This window comes from Lutra lutra, chromosome 10 (genome assembly GCF_902655055.1).
Source record: "Lutra lutra chromosome 10, mLutLut1.2, whole genome shotgun sequence".
Classification (NCBI taxonomy): Eukaryota; Metazoa; Chordata; class Mammalia; order Carnivora; family Mustelidae; genus Lutra; species Lutra lutra.
In genome coordinates, this window is record NC_062287.1 from 112,944,976 (window position 1) to 112,958,859 (window position 13,884).

The 13,884-nt window shown below is 63.9% G+C and overlaps 1 protein-coding gene across 2 annotated transcripts; it reads left to right on the top strand.

Moving 5' to 3' along the window:
- The first annotated feature begins 5,673 nt into the window (after positions 1 to 5,673).
- On the top strand, positions 5,674 to 7,658 carry ASCL2 (achaete-scute family bHLH transcription factor 2). 2 transcript variants are annotated; one of them, XM_047692112.1, is made up of 2 exons: positions 5,674 to 6,656; positions 7,239 to 7,658. In XM_047692112.1, exon 1 carries the CDS (start codon positions 6,056 to 6,058, stop codon positions 6,638 to 6,640), a length of 585 nt encoding a protein of 194 aa, XP_047548068.1. In that variant the 5' UTR covers positions 5,674 to 6,055; the 3' UTR covers positions 6,641 to 6,656; positions 7,239 to 7,658. The 2 variants fall into 2 exon arrangements, with proteins under 2 accessions (XP_047548068.1, XP_047548067.1); XM_047692111.1 differs by having other exon boundaries at positions 5,679 to 6,656; positions 7,236 to 7,658.
- The last annotated feature ends 6,226 nt before the right edge of the window (positions 7,659 to 13,884 follow it).

Sequence of the window (13,884 nt, forward strand, 5' to 3'; positions counted from 1 at the left end):
GCCTGCCTCATGGAATGAGCTGGGAAGTTTTCCAGCATTTTTAACTGTACTAGATGAGTTTATGTATACCTGGTTTTACGTGCTCCTTAAATATTTGAAAGAATTTACCAGTCAGGCCCTCTAGGCCTGGAGTTTTCTCTATAGGAAGTTTTCCTTTTACTATAAATTTAATTTACTATATGCACATGGGGCTATTCTGGTTACTTAATTTTTCTTGAATGAGTCTTTGTGGTTTGTGTCTTTTAAAGAATTTGTCTGTTTCATATACAATGCTGACCTTCTCGGTATCAAGGTTCATAACATTATCGTATTCATTCTACCTGTAGGATCTATGGTGATGACGTGTCTATCTACCTACCTATTGATGGACAGATCTCTCCCAGTGGTTCTCTTCCCTGCAGGACCCTGACTAGTGGAGATTTTTGCACGAAGGGTGAACCTAGAGGAAAAGGATGTTAAGGGTGAGTCCTCTGAGTCGGTTCTGGGGTTTCTGGAACAGGCTGTCCAGCCTGATTGGACAGATTTGAAGACGCGAATGAATCTATTGCCAAGAGCAAAGCCCGTGAGGAGAGCCTGTGGCGCGCCTGGGCAGTAGAGCCGCACAAAAGCCCGCATCCTCCTAACCAGCCACCCACAGGAAGCCAGGAGCCCAACTGCTCGGAACACCAGAGACCACCGTGATGTCGACGGGCTGCTCCTGATGCTGCTGGACAGAGCGGTTCAAGAAAAGGGAGAGCTGGAGAATTGGAATTCCCAGCTTCACTGCCACAGACATGAGCCAGGAGCCCGTGTGTGTGCCCTGCTCTGAGGGAAAGCCGGGTCCCACTAGCCATAGGGCGGTGCGGCTCCTAGTCTGACGTGGACCCTCCTCCCGTGAAGGGCTGAACTGCAATGTAGAGGGAACCCCAGCCTCTCGGGGTGTCTGCTGCAGACGGGAGGGCGTGAGGCCGCGTGGGTGGGAGTCCTGGGGGTTGGGCTGGGGATGAGTGGGAGGACCCTGGGGAAGGGGGATCCCGCACCCTCTTCCACGAGGCTTCTATTCCCTGGAAGAGTCCCCCCGCCCCCGGTGGGCAGGGGCCTCCCCACCCCGACCCCAGGGGCTTGCTGGCTCTCTGCAGGACCCACAATCACCACCCCTCTTTGCTTCTAGAGCCAGAACCAGACGCAAGTCCCAGCAGGTCCCGAAGGTGAGGCACAGGGTGTGACTCAGGAGAAGGCGTGTCGCACTCACCAGGCCTGGCCAGGGACGCCTAATGCATGCAGACAGACGTCAGGGGACACCTGTGGGAGGGTGGGGGAACGGTGCTGGAAGGGACCTCACATGCAGCATGGCCTTGGTTGTAGGGATTCGAGATTTAACGTTGCAGCTTGAGGGGTGAGGAAGGGCTCTCACCGTTCAGGTGGCTGAAACCAGGACCTAAAGATGGCCTGTCCCCAGGGCTGGAGGGCCTGACCTCCCCTGGCCAAAGGCTTAGGGAAGTTGAGTGGGTTTGCTCTCTGAGATGTGCTCACCCCCACGCTGCAAGGGGTCAGAAGACATGACTTTCCTCAGAACCACGGGGAGTAAATCTGAGAGGGGGCCTGGACATACCTGTCGCACCACGACCGAGGGGGCCCCCCATGCAGGCCCGCGGGGGTCCGAGGTCACTCTTCTCTGCGGGGGACGGCAGCCTCTGACCTGGAATGTAGACGCCGTGAGAGCAGCTGGATCCCGGGGGCGGGGGTCCGGCAGGGCCCTCAGCCGCCAATGCAAGCTGGACGTGGCCCGCAGGATGGACAGCCGAGTGCAGGCGGCAGGCGGCCCAGTCTGGCGGGCAGAGACCCGCGGGACGGCTGGTGGGTCTTGGCATTCCTAGCAGGGAAGTTGACCGGGGGCCCCGGGATCCGTAGCCCACCTCTATGAGGGTGCAGCGAGCAAACCTCCCCCCAAACCCCGCCCACAGAGACACACGGCCCCCCACCTGGCCCAGCTCAGAGGCTCAAGCCAGTTCATGGAGCCCTACTGGTCACCATCTCCCCGCCTTCCCCAAAGGACCCGCAGCGTTGACCAGGGTGACTGTGCTCCTGGGGGGGGGGGTTTGCAGACTTTGGGGACTGCGGGACCCTTCTCTGAACCGACCCCGATTCCCAGAGGCCTCGAACGTCCCTGTCCCCAACAGGCGGGGCGGGGCTGGTGCAGGCCGGGCCGTCCACACAGCTCTAGCCCAGGGCCACCTTGCACGGGGGGCGGGGGTCCCGACCCCACCCTGTGGCGGCTTCTCTGGCTCCCCAGAGTGTAACTGGAGCCAAAGCCCCGGCAGCCGACAGGGTCCCACACCGGTTCCCTGACCCTGAGGGACGGCTGTGTGGGCGGGAAGGGCCCCGTGCAGAACCGCCTCTCCCCAGGAAGGGGGTCCTGGTCGGGCAATCCCACGTCCCTAGGGGGGTGGTGTGGAGACTGGAGCCTCCCCGGGATATGAAGGGCGCGGGGCCACGGCTCCCACCACAGCTCCACGGCCCTCGCCGGCTGGGCCTGTGTAGAAGCCAGGCGGGTCCTGGGGGTGCAGGACGACAGGTTACCATCAGGTCCTGCAGTGGGGACTCCTGCGGTGGCCGCCACACCACACACGGTCTCAGGAACGGAGCCCATGACGTCCCTGCCCCTGGAAGGCGGCCGCTGACCTGACACCTTCTCCTCCAGCCCCATCCAGGCCCCACCTCGGACAGACACAGGCCTGGGTTGGAACTGAGCACCAGGGACTCCAGTCACCCGCCCTGTCCCTGCGCTGCTGCACGGCCGTGATACCAGCGGCCACCGTGGGCGAGAAGCAGCCGCCATCCTGACCCCGTGGTGAGACCCGGGCCAGAGACCGGGAGATAAATCCAACAGGGGTCCAGGGCCGTCTACCTCAGGGACATTCCTGGAGGCCCAGGGTGTGGGGCATGTCTAGATGTGTCACCTAAGATGAAGGACAAATTGTGGGCTCGAGCCTAGTGGGCCTCTGCGGACATCCCTCATGGGGGCGTTGCTCTAGCCCGTTCATAGGGTGACCCCCAGAGTTGCTCACTGGGGTCAGAACAAGAGACGGCCTGTCAGCTGACCGGAGGAGCTGACCCCAAGGCCACAGGCCAGACCAGGAAAGGGAAAAGAGGGGGCCCTTCCCTGGGATCAGCAGCTCTTATGGCCTGTAGCAGGGCTGGGGCCGTGGGCATTTGGGCCACGTGTTCATGGGAGTTACTCATGCCTCCGGGTCCCATGCGGACCTGGCCACGCACACACCCCTGCCACGGGACGACAGCCTGCTGGCTCAGACCACACACCGACTGTGAGGACCAGTCCGGGCAGCACGGTGACTCAGGGCCTGAGGCCAAATGTCTAGTCTCTATGAAGGTCCAGAGCTGTTTCTCAGAGGACAGCGGTCACCTGGGGCAGACAGCAGCATCCTGCCCCAAACCCCAGAGGCTGGTGCCGAGGGCTCTCTACAGCACCTCCGTCCACACTGACCCTGCTGGCGCCATGGGCTCTGCTGTATCCCACGGCCTGGACCTGCCACAGAGCCATGGGTAGGGCAGGTTTCCAAGTGATTTGATATCGAAGCTGAACGGGATGCCAGCCGCTGGGTCGGGCAATGTGCAAAGTGGCTTGGATTAATCCCGAGGGCCAAGGCATGACCCCACTCACCTCCATAAGGTCCCTCTTGCTCTGAGGCAGTGGACAGAGGGGAGGAGGCAAAGCCAGAACCCAGGAGACCAGGGTGGCAGTGGAGGCAGCATCTGAGGGCAGATGGGGACGTGGCTGGAAAGGTGGCTGTGAGGGAACAGGTACCTGAGGGCTGTAAGGGAACAGGTACCTGAGGGTCTCCAGGCTCCTGAGGCAGAGCCCAAGCCCAGGCAAGGATTGCCAAGAGCCCGTTTGCGGGATTCTGGGGTTTTCCCTTTGATGTGGCATCCATCTCCAGCTGGGGTTTGCCAACTGGCCACGGGGGAAGGGCAGGGGGTTTCTGACCAGAGAGAGGAGCCAAGGCTCCTGTCCTGCACAGGGAAGAAGGCTGAGCCGCCTGGAGTCAGAGTCCAGGCCCGATCTCTGCCTGGATTGCTCCACAGGCCAGAGGTGTGACTGTGGACACAGTCCATGTCTTCCCTGAGACAGCTTCCTCGGGCAACAATGGGGCCCTATCCCTACCTGGCCCCGGGCAGGTGCTAGCCACCAGGTCACACCCAGAGGACAGGGTGGCAGGAAGGCCAAGCAGATTTGTAAGCAGATCTTGCAGAGTAACTGGAAGCCAGTGGACACCGCAAGGCCCCCAGGGGCTCCCTGGGGAGGAATCCGGGGGCCTCTCCCCAGCAGGAATGGGAAGTGGCTCCGGACAGAACTCCTTTCCCAGCAGACCTCGCCCTGGAGGATCTGGTCACCTTCCGCAAAACCCAGCAGGGCCCAGCCACTGGGCAGGCCTTCCCCTGCAGTGGGGCGGATCAAACTCTCCCACTGAGGGTTCATTCTGCACCTTCCGCGGTCCCTGCCCCTCAGACCCCTACATTCCTCCCCATCTGTCAGGGAGAAACGCTTTGTCTCTCCTGTCTTGGGAGGCAAGGCAGCTTTCCTGAAACCTTCTCCCACGGGCCCAATCTCTGCTGTGGGGCGGGAGAGGGAGGCCCCAGCCAGGGCTGGGGGGCTGAGGAAGACGGAGCCAGGGCCACGATAGCGGGTCGGCACCAAAGGTGAGGGGCCGCAGCGTAAGGGGCCAGGAAAGCAGAACGGGGTGGGGGGTGGGGGGCCGGGCGGGGAAGATTAGGGGAGTATGCGAAAGGAAGCCGCGGGTCGGGGCAAAGTCTGACCGCCGCTGGGGTCCACAGCAGCTGCTGCAAACCTCCAGACCGACCCCCCAGCTTCCGGGCTCCCCAAGGCTGGGGCACCTGGAAACCCCAGGCAGAAGGTGTGCGCGCGGGGTTGGTGGAAAGGCGCCCCAGGAACCTGAACTCTCCACCCCAGCGCAAGCACTTCTCCAATCCCGTCCTGCCCAAAGGGCCGCAGCACCCTCTCCCACGCTCCGCAGAGGAACACGCAGGTGGGCGGCGGGGCGCGGAGCAGGTGTGCTCCAGGGGAGGCGCCAGGCAGCACCCAGCTTTGTGAGCGACGCTCCGCGAGCCACGCGCCGGGCGTACGCGCTTCCTCTCTGGGCCCGGCCTAAGGCCGCACCCTCCGCGATTGGCTGAGACACCGGCCCCCGCCCCCTGGGACGCGGCGGGTGGGGTGGGCTGGGTGGAGTGGTGGCCCGGGGACAGAAGGCTCGGCGCGTGCCGCCCCCGGGGGTCTCCCTCGCCTCAGGGATAGCTGAGCCTTCGCGAGGCCCTGCCCCCCTCCCAAGGCGCGCGCTGCGTGTGCGGATGATGCACAGCTCTGGGGATAGCGGGCTGGGCGCGGGGGGCTGGGTGCGGGTACGGGACAGTTACACCCGGGGCATGTGGACTCGGCTCAGGCAGCGGGGTCGCGCCGGAGACATGCTGACAGCGCCCGGAGGTCGGGCGGGGGCGCACAGGAGACCTGTGCACTGCGTCTTGGGGGGCTCACTAAGCACCTGTTGGGAGCTCGGGTCCCACCCGGGCCCTGCAGACTCCGCCCGGAGAGATGGAGTGGGGGACGCGCTCACGCCCTGGTGTTTGCAGGTTGTGTGCGCAAGGGGGAGGGCGAAGCGTGGCGGGAGGGCGAGGCGAGGGAAGGAGGGCCTGAGAAAGGAGGCGGCGGCGGCGCGGAGGAGGGTTATCTATACATTTAAAACCAAGCCGCCTGCGCCGCGCTGGGAAGACCTGGGGAGCGTCCGGCCGCACGCGCGGGACACGAGCGCCCCACGCTCCGAGGCGCGCACGGCCTGCCACCTCCTGGCCTCCTGAGCCTCGCTGTCCCTGGGCCCCAGACGACCTGGAGCGCGTGCCCTGGGGAGTCCCTCTGCGGCACAGTGCTAGGACCTCCCTCGGGGTTCTGTCGTCCTCCCACGGGCCCCCACCCCCGTCCTCTGTCCGCCCCTCCTGCTGCGCGCGGGGGCTCGGAAGAGTTGCGGGACGAGTGGATGCGGGAGCGATGGACAGCGGCGCGCTGCCCGGGCCCGCGCCCTCCGCGCCTGGCGTCTCGGGCGGCTGCGTCCCTCGGCGGCGACCCACATCCCCAGAGCTGCTGCGCTGCAGCCGGCAGCGACGGCCGGGCGCGACGGAGACCGGGGGTGGCGCGGCGGCCGTGGCGCGGCGCAATGAACGCGAGCGCAACCGCGTGAAGCTGGTGAACTTGGGGTTCCAGGCGCTGCGGCAGCACGTGCCGCACGGCGGCGCCAGCAAGAAGCTGAGTAAGGTGGAGACGCTGCGCTCGGCCGTGGAGTACATACGCGCGCTGCAGCGCCTGCTGGCCGAGCACGATGCTGTGCGTGCCGCGTTGGCTGAGGGGCTGCTGGCGCCAGCCGCGCGCCCCCCCGCGTCCTGCGGGCCCCCCGGGACCCCTGCCACCGCCCTAGGCTCGCCTTCTTGCGCTTCGTCGTCCCCGGGCGGCGGGGGCAGCTCGGAACCCGGCTCGCCGCGCTCCGCCTACTCCTCGGACGACAGCGGCTGCGAGGGCGCGCTCAGCCCGGTGGCGCGCGAGCTGCTCGACTTCTCCAGCTGGTTAGGGGGCTACTGAGCGCTCCGCCCCCGAGGTAACCTCCTGCGGCAGGGAACTGGGGGGTTGGCGCAGGGCAGCCGGGCGGGGTGGAGTGGACAGCCTCGAGGCTAGCGTCCCCGAGAGCAGCCAAGCGCAGCGCCAGGCCCGGGTGACGGCTTTGATTTCGCTCACTCTTCATTTTCCCCAAACTTTTTCAAGCCTGTGCAAGACCAGCGTTTGTTTGTCCGGGATTGCAAAACTTCCTCTCGCTGCTGCGCAGAAGGTGGGGGGTGGTGGTGTGGGGGGGCCTCTGGCGGGTGAGGCCCCGAGTGCGCGCGGATCCTGGGGCAGAGCAGGGCGCTGGGAGGCGGGGTGACTTTGCATTGCAAATCACACGCCCGGGCCCCGGCCGGGTGGCAGAAATGAGTCGGCGGGTGCGGAGCCCTGACTCACTGCGGCTCTGAGAGCGCGCCCCGCCCCCACCCCGGCCGGGGCCACAGACAGAATCCGAGGCACCCACGGACTCACGCTCTAAAACCCACCAAGCAAAGGAAACTGCAGACTTGGCTTGTGGGCGGTGGGGCCCGGCCAGATCCCGCACTAATGCGCGTCCCCGTCCCCCCTCCCCTCCCAGCAGCAGCCCTGGACTCGGAGCGGCCAGCAAGCTCACCACCTGGGAGCCAGGTGGGTGGTCCGCGCCTCCGGCCCACTGTCCCTGCGGATGAAGCTACAACCGAGCCAGGACTCCCCCGACAGGTCGCCTGTGCCGTCCAGCCTGACCAAGTGCGCATGTGGAAAGGGTCCCCGTCTGACCCCGCCCAGCTTGCAGCTTCCTCAGATCCCCACCATCCTGCCCAAGGAGGTTCTCCACTGGGATAGGGCTGGGGCACCAACACGGAGGTTTCTGGAGGGGAGAGGATTTTATAACTATGCAGAACTTCTCTGTTTTGCGTATTAGTTTGAACTACCCAGGAACACCTGCCATATGAAGACTTATTTTTGTACCAAAAAAAATCCCCAGACTTGGAACACAATAAAGATGTCTACTCCCGCCCCACCCCATCACTGGCATTTTCCAACCAGGCCAAGATCTGGACACCCGCTGCCCCTGAGGGGCTGTGTCCCTGGGAGGCGTCCCCTTGCAGTGGCTGTGCGGATGGAGGGATGGCTCCCGCTGAGGACCAGACTTTGTGGGAAACCTGTTTAGGGCAGGCGGACTTAACAAACAGATCAGTGCTGTGTATCTGGTGTTGGGGGTGCCCTCTTCATGCCCTGAGGCCCCCATTTCCCAGGTGAGGGCAGGGCCTGGGTGAGACGGTGGGACCCAGCAGATGGGGTCGCCTCTCCCTGTACCCTGACCCCTGCTTTGTGGGGTGGGGCCAGAGGTGTGAGGTCTGGGGGTCCAGCCTGGTCACCACTGCCCCAAAGCAATTCAGCTTGTGGGGCAGGGAGCTGGTGACTGCCCAGCCGGGAGGCCGAGGTCCGGGGCGCTGCTACATGAGGGTCTGGCACCCGGGGAGGTCTGAGCTGTGGGAGGGGTGAGGGCTGCCTTGTTCAGATCCCCGCTGCTCACCACCAGCCGGGCGGCCTGGGCGAGTCCCTCGGCACGCGAATGGGGGGTGACAGCAGAGCTACCCCATGAGGCTGTGGGAGGATTTGAGCGGTGGCCCTTGGGTCTAGAGCCCTGTGCTAGGCCCCCTGGCCCCCGGGCCTGAGGCTTCTGCCCACCTCTGTTTACTGGCTTCTTGAGAAGAACAAGGAAACCGCCCCCCACCCCGGCCCCTGGCCCAGGCTCCCCTAGCCAAGAGAGCCTGCAGAGATCACTCAGCCCTACCTTTGACCGGGGCCTCGAGCGCTTTGAAGTCTGGCTGGGCCCAAAGCTCTCTTTTATTGCAGGGGTGGGGTGGGGCTTGCGGGGATCCCCCAGGCTGCTTTAGGGTGCTAAAAGCACCCCATCCTCTGAAAGGGAGTGGTTGGGTCAGAGCCGTTGGAACCCCTGGGAGGTGCAGCCACCAGTGTTGGCAGACAGCAGGTGGCTCGGGGTGACCATGGTGACGGGGTCATGGTGACGGGGTCGGCAGGTCTGAGGAGGCTCAGCCTGGGCCACAGTCACCAGAGCAGGTGTGGCTCAGGGCTGCAGGGCTGAGAGTGACCAGGCCTCATCCAAGGGACAGAAGGGGGGCACCCCACACCCTTTCCTAGGGACCCACTGCCTGCTCAGTGACCTCACTGAACCACAGGTCCTGGGATTCCTCACCTTAACCCCGGGGACAGGCCTGGACAGAGGGTGGTGGGGAGCATGGGAACCATCACACCTGGGTCAGGGAGGAAAGCTTGGGAGAATGGGCCCCTCGGCCGCAGGCCTGAGCTGGTGCTGTTAGGAGACTCTGCAAATCATGAGTGTTATCACCTTCGTTTTGCTGTTATTCTGGACAAGTCCAAACATATGCAAATGTTCTAAAACCCTTATTGGACACCGTCTCTGTACCAGGAAGTGGCAGGAGCTCCCACGAGGGCACACAGCAGTGTGGGTGAGTGTGTGGTCAGACCGGCTGGTGATGGGGTCCTAGATAAGCCTTGGGGAAGCTTCCATCACCCACGTCCACACGGGACACAGGCCGCCCCGCCCCCACGCACCCCGCCTCTCCCGCCCCCACATGGCTTTGAAGCAAATCCCAACCTCCCATGTGGGCTGGGAATTCTTCATGTGGGCCTCTAAGGGAAACCCCAGAACCGCTCCCCGCTCCCTGCTCGGTGAATGGTCCCTTTAGGGGGACATACCCGCTGGTCTCCCACAGCAGGTCTGGAGCGGCAGGACCGCTGGTGGGACGTGCTGAGTGGCCCTGCTGGCCTCTGTCAGCCTTGTCCATGGAGGGCACGAGGCCGCTGCTCAGCTCTGTGTCCCGTCCCAGGACGGGACACCCAGGATGGGAGTCCCCGGTGCTGCCCACATGGATGTTACTTGTCAAGTGTCTGCGTCCATATTTCTTGTCCGGGAGGGGGAGGGGCTCCGAACCAGACAGATGGCCAGGTTCACACGTGCCCTTAGAGGAGGTGCAGTGTGTCCCCACCCCGCCTCCGTGGGCAGACACACCTGCGGTGACCAGATGGGGTCACTAACCGGGCAGGGGCTGTAGGCGGCGCTCAGCCCGGACACCAGGCGTGTCCCCTGGATGTGCTGGCCTGTGTGCTCGCCCCAGTTGGGGGTCCCCATCCGTCCTTCCCCGAGGGCCGAGCACTGCTCCACTGTGTGGGGCCGGAGCAAATGAGCCCCTGGCGTCACAGAGACTGAACACGGTGGGAATCCGATTCGAACCCTGGGCGGCTTCGTCTCTAAGCCTTGCTCTTGCCTTCCTGGAGGGTGTGGCAGCAGGGGCCGTCCTGGGGACAGCACCACAGCCCAGGAGCCCTGGTCCTCACTTGGGCCTGGGTCTGCCAGAGGGATGGGTTCCAGGGCTCTGCCAGGAGACCGCAGCCCAGGCCTTGCATCCCACTGGAGGATGGGGCTGATTCCTGACCAGGGGCCAGAGGGTGGGGTTAGCTTGGGGACCCCACTTGATAAGATGGGGGGTTGAAATGGTGCTTTGGGACCAGAGATAAAGCTGGACACCCTCACTTGGTTGCCCGCACAAAGTCAGACTTGGTGGACTCTGGACCAGGCGGGGCTGGGACGACACGAGGGGCGAGACATTCTGGATGACCAGCCCCCCAGGGAGCTCTCACTGGGGGTCAGTCTGTTGTTCCTGTCTGCTCACGACAGCGGCCACCCCAAGGAGTCCTGCCTTCCTGTCCTTGGGGGCGTGTCTCTGGCCCAAACTCACCCAGTGGCTTTGCCGGGACCATGTCAGAAAACAGATGTACGGGGGGCACCTGGATGGCTCAGTTGGTTGAGCATCTGCCTTCGGCTCAGGTCATGATCCTGGCATCCAGGGATTGATCCCACATCGGGCTCCCTGCTCAGCAGGGAGTCTGCTTCTCTCTCTGACCCTTATCCCTCTCATGCTCTCTCCCTTTCTCTCTCTCTCTCTCTCTCCAATAAATAAATAAATAAATATTAAAAAGAAAAGAAAAGAAAAGAAAAGACAACAGATGTACGGGGACTCTGCTGCCCCAGGACTGTCCTGAGGGTGGTGGGTCAAGTACAGAGGTCCAGGCATCCAGGCTTCCCTTATCCGGCCCACCCGGTCCCACTCCCATTCATTCCAAAAGCTTCATTGGGCACCTCCTCCTTCTAAGGACCTTAGGACAGACAACGTGCCAAAGGGCAGCCCCGCCCTCATGGACCCTACATCCCAGTGGGGGACACGGGATCTAATCCACAAGCAGCACGATGGGTCAGTCATAACGCTGGCCAGTGATGGACGCACTGGGCCCCTTGGGGAAGGAGTGTGCCATGGGTCCCTGGGGACACTGTTCCTGGGCACGGGAATGGGATGGACTCACATATGGCAGGGATGCACGTGTATTCTGTCCCCTTGACCTTCACCAGCAAAAATGTGTTCAAAGGTGAAAGGATTGAGACTTTCAACCAGCAGCCAGAGAGGGTGGGATCCTACCTGGCACCAGGCCCGCACATCTGCAGATCTCCAATCCCCGGGCCAGTCCCGGAACTGCCCCTCAGAGCTGGGGCCAGTGGGGCCTCATGGAGAGGCAGCAGGCACTGGGGTCCTGCTCCGCGAACGAGATCCCCCAGACAGCGCAAGATACTGCACTTGGCCCTGGAGGGAGGGCCCAGCAGCTCTGCCAGGAGCGGGGCCCCGGGCGGATGCACTCGCCTTTCCTCCACCCAGAGAGGCAGCAGCTTAGCTGGGTCCAGAAGCAGGCTCACCCATGGTGAGCCCCTGGCCGGAGCTGGACCAGAGGACCTGTCTCTCACCCCTGGGGGGCACTCAGTGACATCAACCCTTGTGTGTGCACAGTAATGTGGGGGAGCCTTGAAAGGGAGGAGGGAGGGAGGAAGGAGGGAGGGAGGCTGTGCAGGTGCATGGCTTCTGGGGAGCGGGAGGCCCTCCACAAGGGCTGGGATGGTGTCTTCCCAGCTTCCAGGTCTAGTTTCCACCAGATGTCTGGGGACACACCTTGGTGAAGGGCCTGGTTGTGACGGGGAGCAGGGAGCGTCCTCCATGGAGGGTCTCGAGCGCCAAGGCCACAAGACCACGAGGGGACGCTTTCATGGAAGGAAGAGGTGGAGCCTTGAGGGTACCTTGGGGAGTTGGGGGCTCTGCTGGGCCAGGAGCAGAGGGTAGAAGTCCCGGGGGGGCCAGAGTGTCCTGGGGTGGAAGGGAGACCTGGCTCTGTGGTGGGGGATGGGAACCCTTTTGGGGCTTCTAGGGGGCCTGGAGGAGAGTAGGAGGAGGCCTGAGTCAACATCGGGGGCGGGGATGACAGAAGGATCCCAACCTGGTCAGGGGTTTAGGGGGAAGGGGGTCCACAGGGTTCCTGACCCTTTCCCAGCAGTGGAGCACCAGGGCGGTGGGCAGTGGGCGTGGCCACACCCTCATCTTTGCCCCCGGGAGCCCAGGGACCGGCCAGGGGACAGCATTCCTGATCCCTGAGCTGTGCAGCTCTCCCTGCCCTTTGGGGAATGACGTGGGTTGGCCCCCCAGGAACCCACAGCCTCGAAGATGAGGGACCTGCTGTTTCCCGTGTGCCCCTCCAAGGGGTCTTGCCCCCACCTCCAGGCCCAGGGAGACTCACTGGCCGACCCGCGGCCCACAGGTGCCCAGAGGCCTTCGGGTTCGGTGCCCAGAGAGCTGGGTCGAAGCCCCCATCATGCCTCCCTTGGGACCCCACCCCATTGTTGCTGCTTTTCTGCTGGGAGTGCTGATGTGAAAGGTTGTGCCAGGAGGCAGTGACAGATGGGATTTGGGTGCAGCTCGGGCTTCCGGACACCCTGGCTCTCCAAGGCTGGGGACATGGGGAGGGGCAAAGGCCCGGGCCTGCTCTGGAGGGGATCCCGGAGGCCCTGAGACTCCTCGGCTGGGTCTGGAGGAAAAGGAGGGTGACAGAGAGAGCCTGTCCTGACCCCTGCCCCCTCCTGGGGCCCCATGGGTCCCACCCTGCCCCCCAGCCTCTGGCTGTGATGAATGAGGCCAATCAATCCCGGTGGGGGGGTGCCAAATGCCACGGAGCGCCCTGTAGCCTGCACACCCGGCCCCCAGCAGGGCCCCCCACGGAGCCTGGGACCCCGGTGCCCCTCTATACTGAAATGGGCCTTTGTCACCAGAGCTCCCAGAAGCAGGGAGGGGCTGCTGACAGGGGTCACCCTGCCGGCACCCCCAGAGCAGCCCCTGCCCAAGGCCACATGCCAAAGGGGGTGTGTGTGCGTCCCTTCTGTGACAAGGTCAGGGGACAGCCAGGGCTCTGGGCCAGGCCCGCCTGCCCGCCTGCCACCAGCAAAGTGAGCAGTTGGGACAACCAGGCCCAAGCTGATGCGTCTGACCGTGGTCCTGGCAAAGCTTCGGCAGGACGGGGGCCTGGGCCGTGGGAGAGGCGGTGCGCCTGTCAAACACCACAGTTGGGTCTGGGGACACTGACATGGCAGGACTCACCGCCTCCCAGTCCTCCTCACCATCTTCCCGTCCTCACTGTCCTCACCGTCCGCGCCGTCTCCTGGTCCCGCTCACCATCTCCATCCTGAGCTCGATTCTCCTGAGGCCTCTCTCCTTGGCCTGTTGACCGCTGGCCTCTCCCTGGGTCCTCTGGGTGCGCCTGGGTCCATGATTCACGTAGGAACATCAGTTCTATAGGACCTGGAGCCCCCTGGGGACCTCCCTTAACCTGATGACCTCTGGCCTCCACGAAGACTAGCTCCAAAGGAGGTCCTGGAGGGGGGTACTCCACTATATGAATTCGGGCAGGGGGACACATTCCAGCTCCAAACAGACAGAAACAAAGGGGTTTTCCAGTAATACCAGTCCCCAGCGGCCCCCTCCCCCTCTGCAGGGCCCCACTTACAACTTCCTGTCCCTTGGGCGAGGCATGACCCACTCCAGGCCCCCTCTGCAGAGTGTGGCTGAGTCAGCAGAAGGCCACAGGCCAGTCGGGAGGGCGGGCAGTGCTGAGGACACATAGGCCCAGCTTCCGCAGGTGGCCTTGGATGAGGGCTTCTTCTGGGACCCCAGGGAGCCCACAGAGTGGTAGGCCAGGCCCTAGGCCCTCCTAGGGAGGGTCTCTGTGCGTCTGTCCCCTCTGACACGTGAGAGCCCCCGCCCCAGGGCTGGCCGGACCCCCAGGAGGGGGTAGCTGTGTCATTGCTGGGGTGATGGGAGCCAGTGTCGTGG